The 15415-nt window shown below is 40.1% G+C and overlaps 1 protein-coding gene across 2 annotated transcripts in view; it reads left to right on the top strand.

The window, feature by feature from the left end:
• Positions 1–4803: 4803 nt before the first annotated feature.
• SCML2 (Scm polycomb group protein like 2) overlaps positions 4804–15415 on the top strand; it is a 121798-nt gene continuing 111186 nt past the window's right edge. The window contains exon 1 of one of the 2 annotated variants that reach the window (XM_086387946.1): positions 4804–5403. Coding sequence is in view for 1 of the 2 variants with exons in the window: in XM_086387948.1 (XP_086244074.1) it covers positions 5801–5938 (138 nt within the window). In the remaining variant the exon portion in view is untranslated. Of the gene's footprint in view, positions 5404–5785; positions 5939–15415 lie in introns of those variants that run through there. The other variant, XM_086387948.1, reaches the window with a different exon arrangement.

The raw sequence follows: 15415 nt of genomic DNA, 5'->3' as shown, positions 1-15415 counted from the left end.
GGGTCACAAAGAGTTGGACATGACTGGGCAACTGAAAAAAATCCTAGGAAGGAAGATCATATTTTCATTCTGATGAACTAATATTAAATCCTAAAAAAAGCAAAATGGCTGTCTGGGGAGGCCTTACAAATAGCTGTGAAAAGAAGAGAAGTGAAAAGCAAAGGAGAAAATGAAAGATATAAGCATCTGAATGCCGAATTCCAAAGAATAGCAAGAAGAGATAAGAAAGCCTTCCTCAGCGATCAGTGCAAAGAAAGAGAGGAAAACAACAGAATGGGAGAGACTAGAGATCTCTTCAAGAAAATTAGAGATACCAAGGGAACATTTCATGCAAAGATGGGCTCGATAAAGGACAGAAATGGTATGGACCTAACAGAAGCAGAAGATATTAAGAAGAGGTGGCAGGAATACACAGAAGAACTGTACAAAAAAGATCTTCACGAGCCAGATAATTACGATGGTGTGATCACCGACCTAGAGCCAGACATCCTGGAATGTGAAGTCAAGTGGGCCTTAGGAAGCATCACTATGAACAAAGCTAGTGGAGGTGATGGAATTCCAGTTGAGCTCTTTCAAATCCTGAAAGATGATGCTGTGAAAGTGCTGCACTCAATATGCCAGCAAATTTGGAAAACTCAGCAGTGGCCACAGGACTGGAAAAGGTCAGTTTTCATTCCAATCCCAAAGAAAGACAATGCCAAAGAATGCTCAAACTACCGCACAATTGCACTCATCTCACATGCTAGTAAAGTAATGCTCAAAATTCTCCAAGCCAGGCTTCAGCAATACGTGAACCATGAACTTCCAGATGTTCAAGCTGGTTTTAGAAAAGGCAGAGGAACCAGAGATCCAATTGCCAACATCCGCTGGATCATAGAAAAAGCAAGAGAGTTCCAGAAAAACATCTATTTCTGCTTTATTGACTATGCCAAAGCCTTTGACTGTGTGGATCACGATAAACTGTGGAAAATTCTGAAAGAGATGGGAATACCAGACCACCTGATCTGCCTCTTGAGAAACCTATATGCAGGTCAGGAAGCAACAGTTAGAACTGGACATGGAACAACAGACTGGTTCCAAATAGGAAAAGGAGTGCGTCAAGGCTGTATATTGGCACCCTGCTTATTTAACTTCTATGCAGAGTACATCATGAGAAACGCTGGGCTGGAAGAAGCACAAGCTGGAATCAAGATTGCCAGGAGAAATATCAATAACTTCAGATATGCAGATGACACCACCCTTATGGCAGAAAGTGAAGAGGAACTAAAAAGCCTCTTGATGAAAGTGAAAGTGGAGAGTGAAAAAGTTGGCTTAAAGCTCAACATTCAGAAAATGAAGATCATGGCATCTGGTCCCATCACTGCATGGGAAATAGATGGGGAAACAGTGGAAACAGTGTCAGACTTTATTTTGTGGGGCTCCAAAATCACTGCAGATGGTGATTGCAGCCATGAAATTAAAAGACGACTACTCCTTGGAAGGAAAGTTATGACCAACCTAGATAGCATATTAAAAAGCAGAGACATTACTTTGCCAACAAAGGTCCGTCTAGTCAAGGCTATGGTTTTTCCAGTGGTCATGTATGGATGTGAGAGTTGGACTGTGAAGAAGGCTGAGCGCTGAAGAATTGATGCTTTTGAACTGTGGTGTTGGAGAAGACTCTTGAGAGTCCCCTGGACTGCAAGGAGATCCAACCAGTCCATTCTAAAGGAGATCAGTCCTGGGTGTTCTTTGGAAGGAATGATGCTAAAGCTGTAACTCCAGTACTTTGGCCACCTGATGCAAAGAGTTGACTCATTGGAAAAGACTGTGATGCTGGGAGGGATTGGGATCAGGACGAAAGAGGACAACAGAGGATGAGATGGCTGGATGGCATCACTGACTCAATGGACGTGAGTTTGAGTGAACTCTGGGAGTCGGTGATGGACAGGGAGGCCTGGCGTGCTGCCATTCATGGGGTGGCAAAGAGTTGGACATGACTGAGCGACTGAACTGAACTAAAAGAAAGGTACAAAAGGAAGTAATCAAACATACTTGAGATACAGGAGTATTTTGCATTCGATTTGGGCTGGCTGGGGCTGACAGATCTCCTTTAAGCTTGTCACAGGTTTTGGGCTGAGTCAGGAGAACTATAGGAGCAAATCCACAGAAGGAAATCTGAGGCTTGAAAAATAAGCATGAAATTTAGATTTTACTAGTCTTAGTCCTTATTCTTCCAGTTCATATAGTCTCATTTTCATGTTTTATAGGCAAAATTAAACATCATAATAGTAGGTATTCATTATCCATTCATCTATTCACTCATTCAACAAATATTTAACAGCTTTCTACTGTGTGCAAGACACTTCTGTGTAATGTAAAAGAAACAGTGATGTTCTGACCTATGCTAAGGTTAAAAAGCAGTCTTGAGTTTATTTTTGCAAAGGGAGAAAAGTAAGGTACAAGTAAATAAAATAATTTTTATTGGATGTCTATATACACTTTGCTGACAAAGGTCTGTATAGTCAAAGCCATGGTTTTTCCAGTAGTCATGTACAGATGTGAGAGCTGGACCATAAAGAAGGCTGAGTGCTGAAGAACTGATGCTTTCAATCTGTGGTGCTGGAGAAGACTCTTGAGAGTCCCTTGGACAGCAAGGACATCAAACCAATTAGTCCTAAAGGAGATCAACCCTGAATATTCATTGGAAGGACTGAGGGTGAAGTTCTAATACTTTGGCCGCCTAATGCAAAGAGCCAATTCACTGGAAAAGACTGATGCTGGGAAAGATTGAAGGCAGGAGAAGGGGGCGACAGAGGATGAGATGATTGGATGGTATCATGGATACTTAATGGACATGAGTTTCAGCAAATTCTGGGAGTTAGTGAAGGACAGGGAAGCTTGGAGTGCTGCAGTTCATGGGGTCTCAAAGAGTCAGACACGACTGAGCAACTGAACAAAATACATGGTCTATAACAAAAGCATATGATTGATGACTAAGTTGGAAGGGATAGGGACGTTTCAAGTGTATATTCAGATGCTGATTCTGGCACCTATTTGGGATGTAATGTTACATTTCCTCTTCCATAAAATGGGAATAAGAACTTTGTGAAAGAATGTTAGGAATATTGAAAATTATGTATCTAAAGAGGCTATCATGATTCTCAGCACTTGGTAGGTGCTCAATAGATGGTGGCTGTTATTGTTAATAACATTTAATATAACAAGGAGACTCTTCTATAAATGCCTAGGTGATCACAGTCATTGAGAAGATATTCTAATATAGATAATGTGAATTACATTATTAGAATTAGGGCTTCAGTAATTTCATGGGAAATATGGGAAGTAGATGAGGCATTCTTGAAACAGGCAGTTTATAATCAGAGTACTATTTCTACAATTTAATAAATGGTCCGTATGTGTAAGAGTCTTAAGTGATAAGTCTTTCAGAGAATGTAGGATGAATTTCAGATATTTCTACTGCATCAGGATTAGAAAGACAATGGCCAGTAATTAAAAATTTACCCCCCTCAGTAGCCCATACTAAGGGTTTGCTAAGATTAAACTTAAATGTTTATTTTTTTTCTGTTAAAGGTAACTTTCTAGCTTTTAAAAACATTTTTGAACCTTCATCTTAGACCATTTCAACTTTTCCTCCTATGTGATAATATACAACTGATGCAACAAATCTCACTTTAATATTTGCACCTGAACCAGTGAACCAGTGAAGTTGTTCAGTCGTGTCCGATTCTGCAATCCCATGGACTGTAGCCTACCAGTCTCCTCCATCCATGGAATTTTCCAGGCAAGAGTAATGGAGTGGGTTGCCATTTCCTTCTCCAGGGGATCTTCCTGACCCTGGGATAGAACCCAGGTCTCCCGCATTGCAGGCAGATGCTTTACCGTCTGAGCTACCAGGGAAGCCCTAGTTTGCACCTAATAATGGCCTAATTTTTCTATTTTCATCTTCAAATTTTCTTGAATTTTGCACTAAGATTTATTTATTCATTTTAAAGGACGCAATTTGATCTTGTGCTATTTTCTAGTGTTTAGATACAATAAATAATACTTTAATTTGGTCCTTGTTTAACATTGCATAAGTTGTGTCCTATGAAAATAATTTTATTCTGCATTGTAGAAAATGGATATATTCCACATTTAAAAAAAAAAAATTCGGTTTCTATTCCCGAATTATGATTTTAAAACTCATGTCCTAAGTAAAACTCATGTACTAAGTTAAGCAGATCATGGATGGAAAACCTTCATTCTACTTTTGAAAAAAGTTGTAGAGAGAAAGGCCTGCCAATGGTTTACTTTTAGCTAACACAGCACATTGTATTATTTTTCAGACAAAAGTTTTAAATCTGCCTATACCCAACCTCACAACGAGGAATGGGATGTTTTTCTCTGGTTTTTTGTCTGCTACATTTTGTGCCGGGAGAGATTCCCTTTGGAGCTTTTTTTTAACGCCCGCCCCCTGCCCCTAGTTGCGACCTCCACCTGCGCAAACCGTTGGGTTCCGGGCCAGGGAATTGAGCAGAGGAGACCCCAAAACCCACTCTCGAAGACGCTCCCGAGTACTTTCAAGCCTGTGAGCGAATTATTTTACTCTCCAGGTTAATCTAGTTCCCGTTAGCTCAAGCCTGGGTTTAAAGGAACAACTAAATCTGGAATGTGGAGCTGGAGGGGATTGCTGGCAAAAACTCATGGAAAAAAAAGAAAAGCTGTTTCGAGGACTATGCTGCAACCCGCGAAGGAGTGGCTTTGCTCAAGCTGCTCTAACGAACTGCTTTTTCCTTGCTCATCGAATTTGCTCGAGCTCCTAGGGAAGCGCCTGCCTTTTCGGTGCGTGGCCAGGGTGGGCGGTGGCCGAGAGTCACAGTCGATGGCTAAGGGGAAAGCATTCCCCTTGGATGAAACTTGATGCACATCCTGAGCTCCGAGTTGGGGGCCCACCACGGTCTTGGGTGCAGGGGCTGCGACTTTTTTTTATTTTTATTTTTGGCGGGAGGGCAGATTGGGGCGGGGTTGCGGGGAACGGACGAGGGAAAACTGCCAAGGTCTTGCCCGGGTTTGCAGAGTCTCACTGTTGGACACCGGCCGCAGGAGCTTCCGGCAGAGCCCCCGGCTCGGGCCCCGCACGCGGCAAACGGTCAAAGTGCGCGGCTGCGGCAACCGCAGGGCACGCGGACGGAGGGGAGGGGGCGGGGCCGCGGTGGCGGTTGCGGGGCATGCGCGGCTTCGCGCGCGGCTTCTCAAACATGGCGGCGGCGGTGTGAAGACCGGTGCTGGCTCGCGGGATCTGTGTGATAGAATTTCGCTCTTTTCGCCGACGAGACTCGAGGTGTGAGGCGACTCCGGGCTCCGTGAAGACCAGAGAGGAGGAGTTTTGGCGTTCTGGGCTCTGGCTGTTTTCCGCGGAAGGTAGGGAGTCTCCGGCGGCGCGTCCCCCGCGAGGAACGCCCCCTCAACGCTCCGCGGGGTCCGGCCCCAGATCGGTCCCTCACTCCAGTCAGCCACTCTCCGAGGCTTAACCCCAAAGGTCCCCTACCCCTCGGTGGCCTCGCCCCCAAGGCCGGGACTCCCCTGCCCCGCGTAGCGCTTTCCGCGACGCCCCTCAATCGCTCTCGCGCCGCCCCTCACACTTGGGGCCCGGTCGCCCGGCACCGGCCCATCCCGCCCGCGGCGTTCGGAGGCCTCACTCCAACGGTCCCCTGACCCGAAGCGCGGACAGCACCTTCTAGAGCATCCTCCGCCCGTGGGTGGGGCCGGGCTGGGGTCCCGGGACAACGCAGGTGGGCGGCGGGGCTGAGGAGTAGGGATGACTTTGGTAGTCTGTGCTGAAACTGGTCCCGGAGTTTTCCGGAGACTTGTGAGAGAACTTTTGGAGTTTCTGAAGGAAATGTCAGTTGGGAAGGATGCGCTTGTGGCCGAGCGCGGGCTTGGGCCCCGGTGCCAGGTGTGTACGTTAGACTCGCGGCCCGGGACTCGGGGCGGATGGGTTGAGGGCAGCGCTGGTGCCTCGCTCTCGGGGGAGATAGGGGGCGGGAGGGCGCGGCAGGCTCTGGCGGTGGGGTGCGGGTGGGAGTGGGGGGCCGAAGAGTGGGTCTGCTGCTCTCAGGAACGGCGAGGCGGCCGCTGCGGTATCGCGGCAAGACTGGGTCGCAGGACCACTGTTCTTTTTCGAGATAGCGTTCTCGCTTTTTCCACCTGGATAGTGGTTGTGCTACATTCTAGTGTGAATCGCCAGGGGGAGAGCGAGTAGGAGAGTTGAATAGATTTTGCGTCTTGAAGTTGTACGTAACTTTGAGGGCTGAGCTGTAAATTCGCGCCGCCTTCCCCTCGTCCCTCACCCCAAATGTTAGGGCAGCACAGGTAGTGACAAGTTTACGTTTAAAACTATTGATTTTTTTTTTTAAAGGTTGTAATACATTTGTCATTCATTATAAAGTGTGATTACAATTTGGAACTAGCCTCTACTTTGAAGAATTAGATTAGCATTTACAACTTACCTGTAGGTTGACTTTAGGACAGACGTCTCTAAGAGTGCGTGGGGCGGTTAGGAGGGGAAACTGAGGCAGAGAAAGTGAATACTTCCTTATGAGTATATGATATACAAAGTTATTGGAGATGGTTTTCTTTCCGAGATGTTCATATGTCTGTTTTGGGGAAAGAGTATTATAAAATGTGTAACATTTATGCAGTACAACTTCCTATGACAATCAGTTGTATTTTAACTATAACTTATAGACGCATATTTATTTTTTTTTCAATAACACTGCTTGGAAATGTTCAATAAGGACAGTTTTGCCTTTCTTACCATTCTTTTTCTTACTCATTAAATGTGTTTCCAAGGATGAATGTTTTCTTTAACTATGTGGTTTTGTATATTCAATGGCAGGAATGTGAAAATAGCTTTTGGAATTGAGTCCATTTGGGATTTTGAGACTAGAGTTCATCAGTACTTACATGATGCCTTGAATTTGTTTGTCTGTGTCTTTATCCATATTCTTCAAAACAGTCAGATGGGTTTTTTTCAAAAACTTAGCCCAACAGTACTTTCAGTGGCTCTGTCATTTTTGAGTAAATTTCATGTATATCACACAACCTCATGATCTTCCAAGGATGTATACCTGTTTCCCCCCAGAGAACCTGATTTGTTTTGAAATTAATACTTTGAAAAAAGATTAATGTGGGCAAACTACATTGTTAATGTGTGAGGATGCTTTAAAGTTAATGATGTCATATGTACAAAAAAACTGGAGTCAGTCTTAAAGAGGTGATTTTTCTCTTGAGGCAGCAGTTGGTCAGTCCTTTTGATTTATGGTTCAATCAACACATCTTTATTAAGTACCTGTGCTGTCTGTAGTATGGCGTTCAGTTCAACCTACTGCTGTGTGTGCTGGTTTCTAGGGTGTTTAAGGCTTCCCATTAGTAGTTTATTACTGAAAATCTCAAGATTATAGTTAAGAAAATCATTATGAATGTAGAACAAGTAGTCTTTTTCTTTCAGTGGCAAATTCAGGGAGTCAGTGTTTTGGTCATAATTCTCTAAACAAAATTTGAGTCTTAATTTGAATTATTTCTGACTTATGTGATATTAACTTTATTCCTCTTTTGTTATGATTATACACAGCTATATATATATTTTAAAATAATTTTATGTATTTATTTTTGGCTGTGTTGAGTCTTCACTGCTGTGCCAGCTTTTCTCTATTTGTGGCCAGCAGGGGCTACTCTGTAGTTGCGGTGTATGGGCTTTTCATTGTGGTGGCTTCTCTTGTTGCAGAGCATGGGCTCTAGGCATGCAGGCTTCAGTAGCTGTGGTACATGGGCTCAGTAGTTGTGGCTCCTGGGCTCTAGAGCACAGGTTCAGTACTTGTAGCCATAGGCTTAATTGTTCCACCGCCTGTAGAATCTTCCCGTACACAGGATCGAACCTGTGTCTCTTGCATTGGCATGCAGATTCTTTACCACTTAGCCGCCAAGGAAGCCCAAAGCTATATATTTTTATGAGAGATTGTTTTTTTGGGTCAAACAGATGTCATACTGGTTAGGCTTGAGGGAGAAAATGAATTACTGGTATAAATTGAAATCAGTATGGGTTCTGAAGAGTGGGTATTTTTTAATGTTAAGTAACTTCTATGACTGAGTAGTTTAGGCTGTAACTAGATATTAAGTGACAATTTAGAGCCCTTTCTTTTTTTCATAACATTTCAGAAGTCTCTATGAGCTAAAAAATAACAAGGGTTATGATGGTCAGCTATAAGCCAGATGTGACTCTCATTTTCTTTAGGGTTTGTTCCTTTTTAGCTGCCTGCCTGTTCCTCCCAGATGCTTCCTATCACCCCTCTTCCTGCCCCTGTTCCCTTTGCTGTTGGTGTCTGTTTCCGCATCAGTGAAATGGTCAGGGTAATCCTGCACTGCCTCACTGAGAAATAATTGATGATAGTAAAGTGCCTTGTGAAGGCTGAGTAAATGCCAATTTTTTTGAATGAGAATGATGTAGCCCCTTGTTTCATTTAAGGAAGGCCCAAATCCCAATTTTAGCTTGAGCTCTTAGAATGTGGGGAGAGAGGGAGGGAGGAGGAAAATTGCACTTGAAAATTTACTGCCCCCTCCCCCCGTTTTGGTTAATAGAAATGACTGTTGGAACTTTAGAAACTGGAACACTGAAGGGTGCAAAGGATCCTTTGCTATTTGAGTCATTAGTCACCTCAATTTTTGTGTTTTTTTTTTTTTTTGCCAGGTTACTCTGTCTGTTCCTTTTTATGTTTATGCCAAGTGTGAATGGAAATATGAGGTCATGTTCTCTTTTAGCTCATCTCCCTGGAAGTCAAATTGTCTCTTCCTAGTAATATTCCAGGTTTTTAGGATATGTAAGATATGAATTAAGTGAACTCTGCTAGCCATCAGCTAGTAGAGCTGTGAGGTTATGGTATGAATATTGGTCTGGCATTACCAGGTATTTTGTAGTTTGGAGTGAGAAAATCAAATACCCTTAGGAATTTAAGGAACATTATTAATGTCTGAAAATTACTACATCCATCATATCTTAGAATTTGAAGTGATTATTGATTTTAGGAAGCAAAAGCCTGGACGTTTTGAAAACGGCAGATGTGGGTCAGTTTGAAAGAAAAAGTTTACCCTACCTTAGCTTGGGCTCTTAATCTTTATAATCCTTTTGTCTTGGGGAAATAAATGAGAGAAACCACTGTTGTTTATTTTAGATTAAAATAGCTTGGCATGATTTAGTGGCAAGTAAGTTTTCTAGGCTCTAACTAGTTTGGGCTTTGGTTACTCTTAAGAGTAGAAATGCCTTTACTGTAGTGATAACATTTTTTAAGATACCAGAGGTGACGGTTCTTAAAGTAGGCTAACTTCATAAAATTTAAAATAAAAATTAAGATTTGAAATATGCATGTGCTGTTTGGTTTTCATGAGGAAGGCATTTTTGCTTATTTTGTCTTTATGTTGTCTAATATAAGTAATCCTTGGTTACTTTAGAAATAATAATACTAGTTATTTTTATGCTAAGTGACTTCTACTAAACATATATCCCTAAACTTTTCTCTTGCTTTCATTTTTTAGGCATGTGGTGGAAAGGTTTTAAAGAAATGAGAATATCTTACTGTGTTAACAGTGAAAGATTTAAGGCTCCTATAAGCAGTTTATATGATGGTGCTGTTCAGTTTAATTTCATATTCATCTGACATAGACTAGTGAGTTTCTTATTTAACTAAGGAGTTAAAAAAAGAATATGCTTTGTATGAGTAAAGAGCTGGGAAACATTTGAAGGTAGAGAGTATTTGACTACCTACTACTTGTGACCTGTGTTTATGGCTGTGACTCTGCCTCTTCCTAAGTTTATAGGAGCAAATTGTTGTAAGAGCGGAAAGAGTGCCCACCTTTTATGGTAACGTGCCATTGTAAACTTCAGAAGGGACAGATATATTGCAATTCTAGGGCATATCTTGAGAACACTTTCTTTTCTCAGGAAAGGTGATGGAATTCTCTTTGCTTTTTGTGTTTAGAATACATATTTGATTTTTCTCGACCTCTGTTTCTCATAAGGGTTAACTGGTGCTGAACTCCAGACAAACAGCTCTATTTGCTTGGGTACCTTGTAGCCTTGACATAGTCTTATAAGCAGATGTATTGACAAACTTCTTTTAGTTTTAAATTAAGCAGTGAGTGAATCACATGTTTCTTCGGTTCTCTTGCCTCCCTGAATACAGTTGTAAACTTGTGCCCTTTGCTGTGAAACTGCCTTTTTTTTTTGTTTTGAAAGATGTGAAGTATTATTTGGAATGTTTTCCAATATACTTTAAAGGTTTTTGAAAGGTAATGATCATTATTCTCTGTTTTTTATTAATTTGGTAGAATTTGATAAACTGTTCAAATGAACTACACTGTCTTTGATTATTAAAAGAATTAAAATATAGTACTCAGTAATTTAAATACATTTATATATTGCTTGGTTTTAGATTATAGACTTGAGATTTTTTTGTGTTGAGATTTTGAGAGATTGTAGAAATATTTAAATAGGTCATTTACTGACACCTGCTTCATGTTTGAAGTATGGTCAGGGATGTTTAGTTTTCTGGTCACTTCAGATTATGGTTTATTACTTGCTTTTCTGTAATCTGTTGTCTAGCAGGGATTGTTGCTGTCATCATTTCCATTATTTCTTGTAGGGCCAGTGTTAGAAACCATAAATCTAGACGTGATAATAGCAACAGGCTGTAACCTGACCCAATTCTTTTGTCACAATGTTCGCACTGAGAGCTGCCCGTAGTAAATTGACATGCCCGGCTATTAACTTCAGTCATCTGCAAATGTCTGTGGGCAGCAGGTCTTTGGGCAATTAGCCTGTGGCTGTGCTTTAAAACCTTAGGAATTTACAACTATAAACTGGGATTTTGGCAGCTCTTTCATTTATCTGTTTTCTGACATGACATACTTTTTAATTAAATGCATAGATTTCATATATGTATTGTTTTAAAATTGTAGGGGATTAATTATTTAACTTGGAGACTTTAATTCTTTAGATAAATTAAAAATTCTTAAAAATAGTTGTTTTCTTCTTGAGTTTGCTTTGACACAGAAAAATAACTAATTTCTAATTCGTTGGGGTCAGACTTTACTGAAGCATAATTAAAACTGCTCCTCCAGGAAACTTGTTTTGATACATCTTCACTGCTAAAAACATTGATTTTGATTATTCACAATTCAGAGATGGGATTTTATTTTTAAAGGTAATTGCAGCCTTAGAATTGAAGTGTTTTCCTGATTAATTTGATAAATATATCAGAAAATGGGAAATTTGATTACTGAGTAAATCGAGTAGGTGCTTGTGAAATCTTAAAGTGATGAATCATGTCCAGTTCAAAACTTAAGCTGTGCAATGGATATCCTACAGTTGTCTCTCTGTATCCATGGGGTGTTGGTATCAGGACCCCCTCAGATATCAAAACCTACAGGTGCTCAAGTACCTTATAAAATGGATTAGTACAGTCAGTCCTCTGTATCCATGGGTTCTGCATCTGTGGATACCGAGGACCAACTGTATACACTTTTTGAAACTGTATCAAGGTAATCATCTTACCAGGAACAAATTTTTAGTTAAAAGAGGCAGCTTCTCTTTGTCAATGGAAAATATATAGCTATAATATATTTAAATTAAATCAATAAGTGCTTTTGCATTTTGGTGTAAATGTGCAGTACTTCTTGAAATCAAAATAATAAATTTTTCATGTCAAAATGAAAAACTTAAAGGTGTTGTTTTATGCAGTTAATTTAGACTCCCTGTTATCTTGCATATTGACTGAGCAATAAAGAACTTTTGCATTTGTGTTTCAAGTTTGAAAACAGTATCTTTACAACAAGGTAGACTTAGAAGCAGCAGCAGCAGCAGACTAAAAAGGAAAAAGCATTCTACCTGTGCTATTTCATTAAGAGTCTGTGGTGACTTATGTGTGTATATAACTTTGACCGCCTATTTCAACCTTTTCTTTAAAACCACCAGCAACCATATGTTCAAGGCTTTTAGCCTTGAAACTTCTTATACTTTTGATTATGCTCAAGGGGATATAATGAAATATTTTTGCCACTAAATTATTTTGTGTGTAGGTTCTGTGTCTTTTCTCTCTTTTTTGTGAATATTGGTTTAAAGCACGTGTTTTAGTTCAACTGTTATGTAGTTGGAATTTATAAACTGAATTCTGGTACAGCATAGTACACATAGTTCTCCTTGGAAAAATACTTATAATAACAACATTTGTATTGGGGCCTGTCTTTTTGAGACTTCAAACATTTTAGAAATCAAATTCAGAGTAAAAAAAAAATGAAGGTCTATCAGATGTTGGAAAGGAGGAAGTTGTGGGAGTGGGGGACTGTCTCAGATCCCACAGAATTTTATCCTTGGCCCATTGATTTAGACTCTAAGCTATAGAGTAGACATTGCAGGAGAGAATGGAGAACAATGACAGCCAAAAGAAAATCTCACCAAAATTTTTTTTTAAAACTACGGTATTCTAGGACTATATGGTTTAGATATAAGCATAATGTAGCACAACAGATTTACTAATTTAGCAAACATTTTGGGGGCCCTACTCTGTGATAGACCTGGTGGATAGATATTACAGAATACAAAAGTGAACCAGAGTAGGTTTCTAGTAGGGTACACGCATTTAGCAGGAGCTCAGTAGGTGACAGCTCTTAGTATTTATTATTACCACTGCCAGCACCACCATCAGTAGACCCCAGGGACCATAATCTTCATTTTTTCCTGTCTTCAAGGATCCATTCTGTGCAGGGTGTCTGTCTCCTTACTTCTCCCTTGTAAAGCAGGAACAGTGTTTGGAGCTCTGTCTTTTGTTTTGGTGTCTGACACACCTAGATTTGAATCGTTTTTCTTTCACTACTTTATTTCTAAGCTTCAAGAATCAACAGAACTTGGTAACTGATAAGATATTGGACAGAGGAATAGGATACTCAATGCTATGCTAAGTCACTTCAGTCATGTCTGACTCTGTGCGACCCCACAGACGGCAGCCCACCAGGCTCCCCCGTCCCTGGGATTCTCCAGGCAAGAACACTGGAGTGGGCTGCCATTTCCTTCTCCAGTGCATGAAAGTGAAAAGTGAGATGACTTCTAATTCAGAAAGATTGGTAGTTTGTAATGTCTAGAGTAGGCAGCAGAGGGAGAGAAACTCATTTTGGAGGGCAAAAGAGTTTGATTTTGTTTGTTGCTTTTTTTTGGCCATGCCATGCGACTTGCCGGATATTAGTTGCCCAACCAGGGCTGGAACCTGGGCCCTCTGCAGTGGAAGCTGAGAGTCCTAACCACTGGACCTCCATGTATCCCCAGAATTTGATTTTTAGAAGTATGTTGTATTTGATGTTGTGAGGCATTCAGAGTGATGTTCACTTGGCTAGAGTAGACATTTTGGAGAGAGGTTGGGACAAGAGGCTTTGATATAGGAGTTATCCACATAGAAATTTGCATGAACCATGAAATAGAATGAGATTCTAGATTCTAAAAGTTTCTAGAATGTAGAGAAAGAGACTGAGTGACTAGAGAAGATCAATGGCTAGGAGAGCGAGAGGAAGTAGACACAGAGGGATAATAGATGTAGGACAACCAGGGAATAAATAACACGTGGGGCTCAAAGAGGAGAGGTGTCTGGGTTGATGGATCTATCACAGAGGGCTCCTAAAGTGTCAAGGAGAAGTATGACTCAGTGCTGAAATAGGGTTTGATGTTTGAGAGGTAACTGGGGCCTTGGAAAGCAGTTTTAGAAGAGGGAATGTAGAGGCCAGATCACAGAAAGTGAGGGAACCCAGCAACTCTGTATTATGGGTGTTATCATTATATTTATTACCAAAACTCCGGTCATCAGGAAAGATTACTTTGGTAAAGATATAGTTGAGAATCTTTTCTACACCTATAAAAATTCAGTGTTATCTCTTTTTAAGGTCACAACTCTTTCAAAAAATCTGGATTTTAATATCTGTCAAATGGGAGGTTGAATGAACAGGTGAATAATGAATGCTTAAATTTGGACGTTATCCCCACCTTTGGGGCTTCTGTTTGGTACATATGGTAGCAAACTTTGCTGTTAGTGAGGGAACACATTTAGTTTTTCAGCTTTGCACCTGTATTTTGTTTATGTTCTCTCAGGTTGAGATTCTGTAATTCCATCCATTTTAGAACATCTGACTAATAGCCTAAATTTAAAAGGGCCCTGGGAAATTTCCTGCTAGTCAGACTTGTTTAGTTCCTGTCCTTGTCAAAATGTTATCCTTTATTGACTGTTCAGATAGTGGTCTCTAATTAGAGACTCAAGGTGTATTACCTTTTTTTCAAAACAAAACACAAGGGAAAGGCTAAAAGAAAAAAACACCCAAACAAATAATGGAAGAGCCCTTAGAATTATGGACCCATTAACTTGCTAAATAGTTCTTTTAAATGGTCTTTTTAAAAAAAAATGTAAAAAAAATAAAAATAAAAATTAAAAAATTGTAGAATTTTCTCCAGAATCAGATAAGAGCAATAGGAGTTTTAGGTTGAATAATTCCACTTTAATCATTGTTTTGCATTGTTTAATCATACTAAGAAAATGATTTAAAACAGTGTAAGACTTTCAAAGCATTTTTGATTTATTATCAGCTCTTAAGTCTGTTATAAGATATAATTTGCAAAACGAATGATTTTGTAAAAGACCCCTGCCCCCTACTATCTATCCTTGTTCAAAGCCTGCTAGATACAAGTGCTAGATTTAATGTAATTGTGGTCTTTGGTAAAGGAAATGCCATTGTCAGATACTATAACCTAGTACTTTTTTGGCTTATATTTGAATTTTTTTTTTTTTTTAATGGCGTGACGTTGCTCCTTATGTGCATTTAGTGAAACAACTTCTCTTAGTTCTGGCAAAAGTAAAACAAAACTTCTAATTTTTTTTCTCATTAAAATTTTCTCTCCCATGTAACGTGGAGAACTACTTTGGGGGTCTTATTTGAGTTTTTTTTTTTTTTTTTTAAAGTGCTGAGGCAGTTCAAAGTATATTGAGAGCAAAGTTAAGCTTTTCTGCAGTTTCTTCTGCAGACTGCCACTGTGGAAATGAGGTATGTCTTTATTTTTGAAAGAAGATCAGGGTCCTAATATTTTCCGGAAAGTTAACAGCTGTGCTGTATTGCACATCTGGTATGTCAGTCATATGTTCTAACTCCACAGTATCTTTGAGGTGTTCTGAAGATTCAACTATGATTTGATGCTATCCAGAGTTTACTAAAAGAACGTGGTATAGTCCTCTAACTTCTATAATGTCTGTCCTATTGTATCTGAAAGACATAAGTGAATTACATTATAATGCTGGGGGCATTTTAAGAGGGACAATACAACTTCTGTTTTTCTTAAATTAGTTAGTCAAAG

The sequence above is a fragment of the Bos grunniens genome, chromosome X (assembly GCF_055505025.1).
Source record: "Bos grunniens cultivar Pamir isolate PY7600 chromosome X, Bosgru_T2T1.0, whole genome shotgun sequence".
Classification (NCBI taxonomy): Eukaryota; Metazoa; Chordata; class Mammalia; order Artiodactyla; family Bovidae; genus Bos; species Bos grunniens.
Note: the sequence above shows the minus strand (reverse complement) of the source record. Positions and strands in the feature narration are given on the sequence as shown.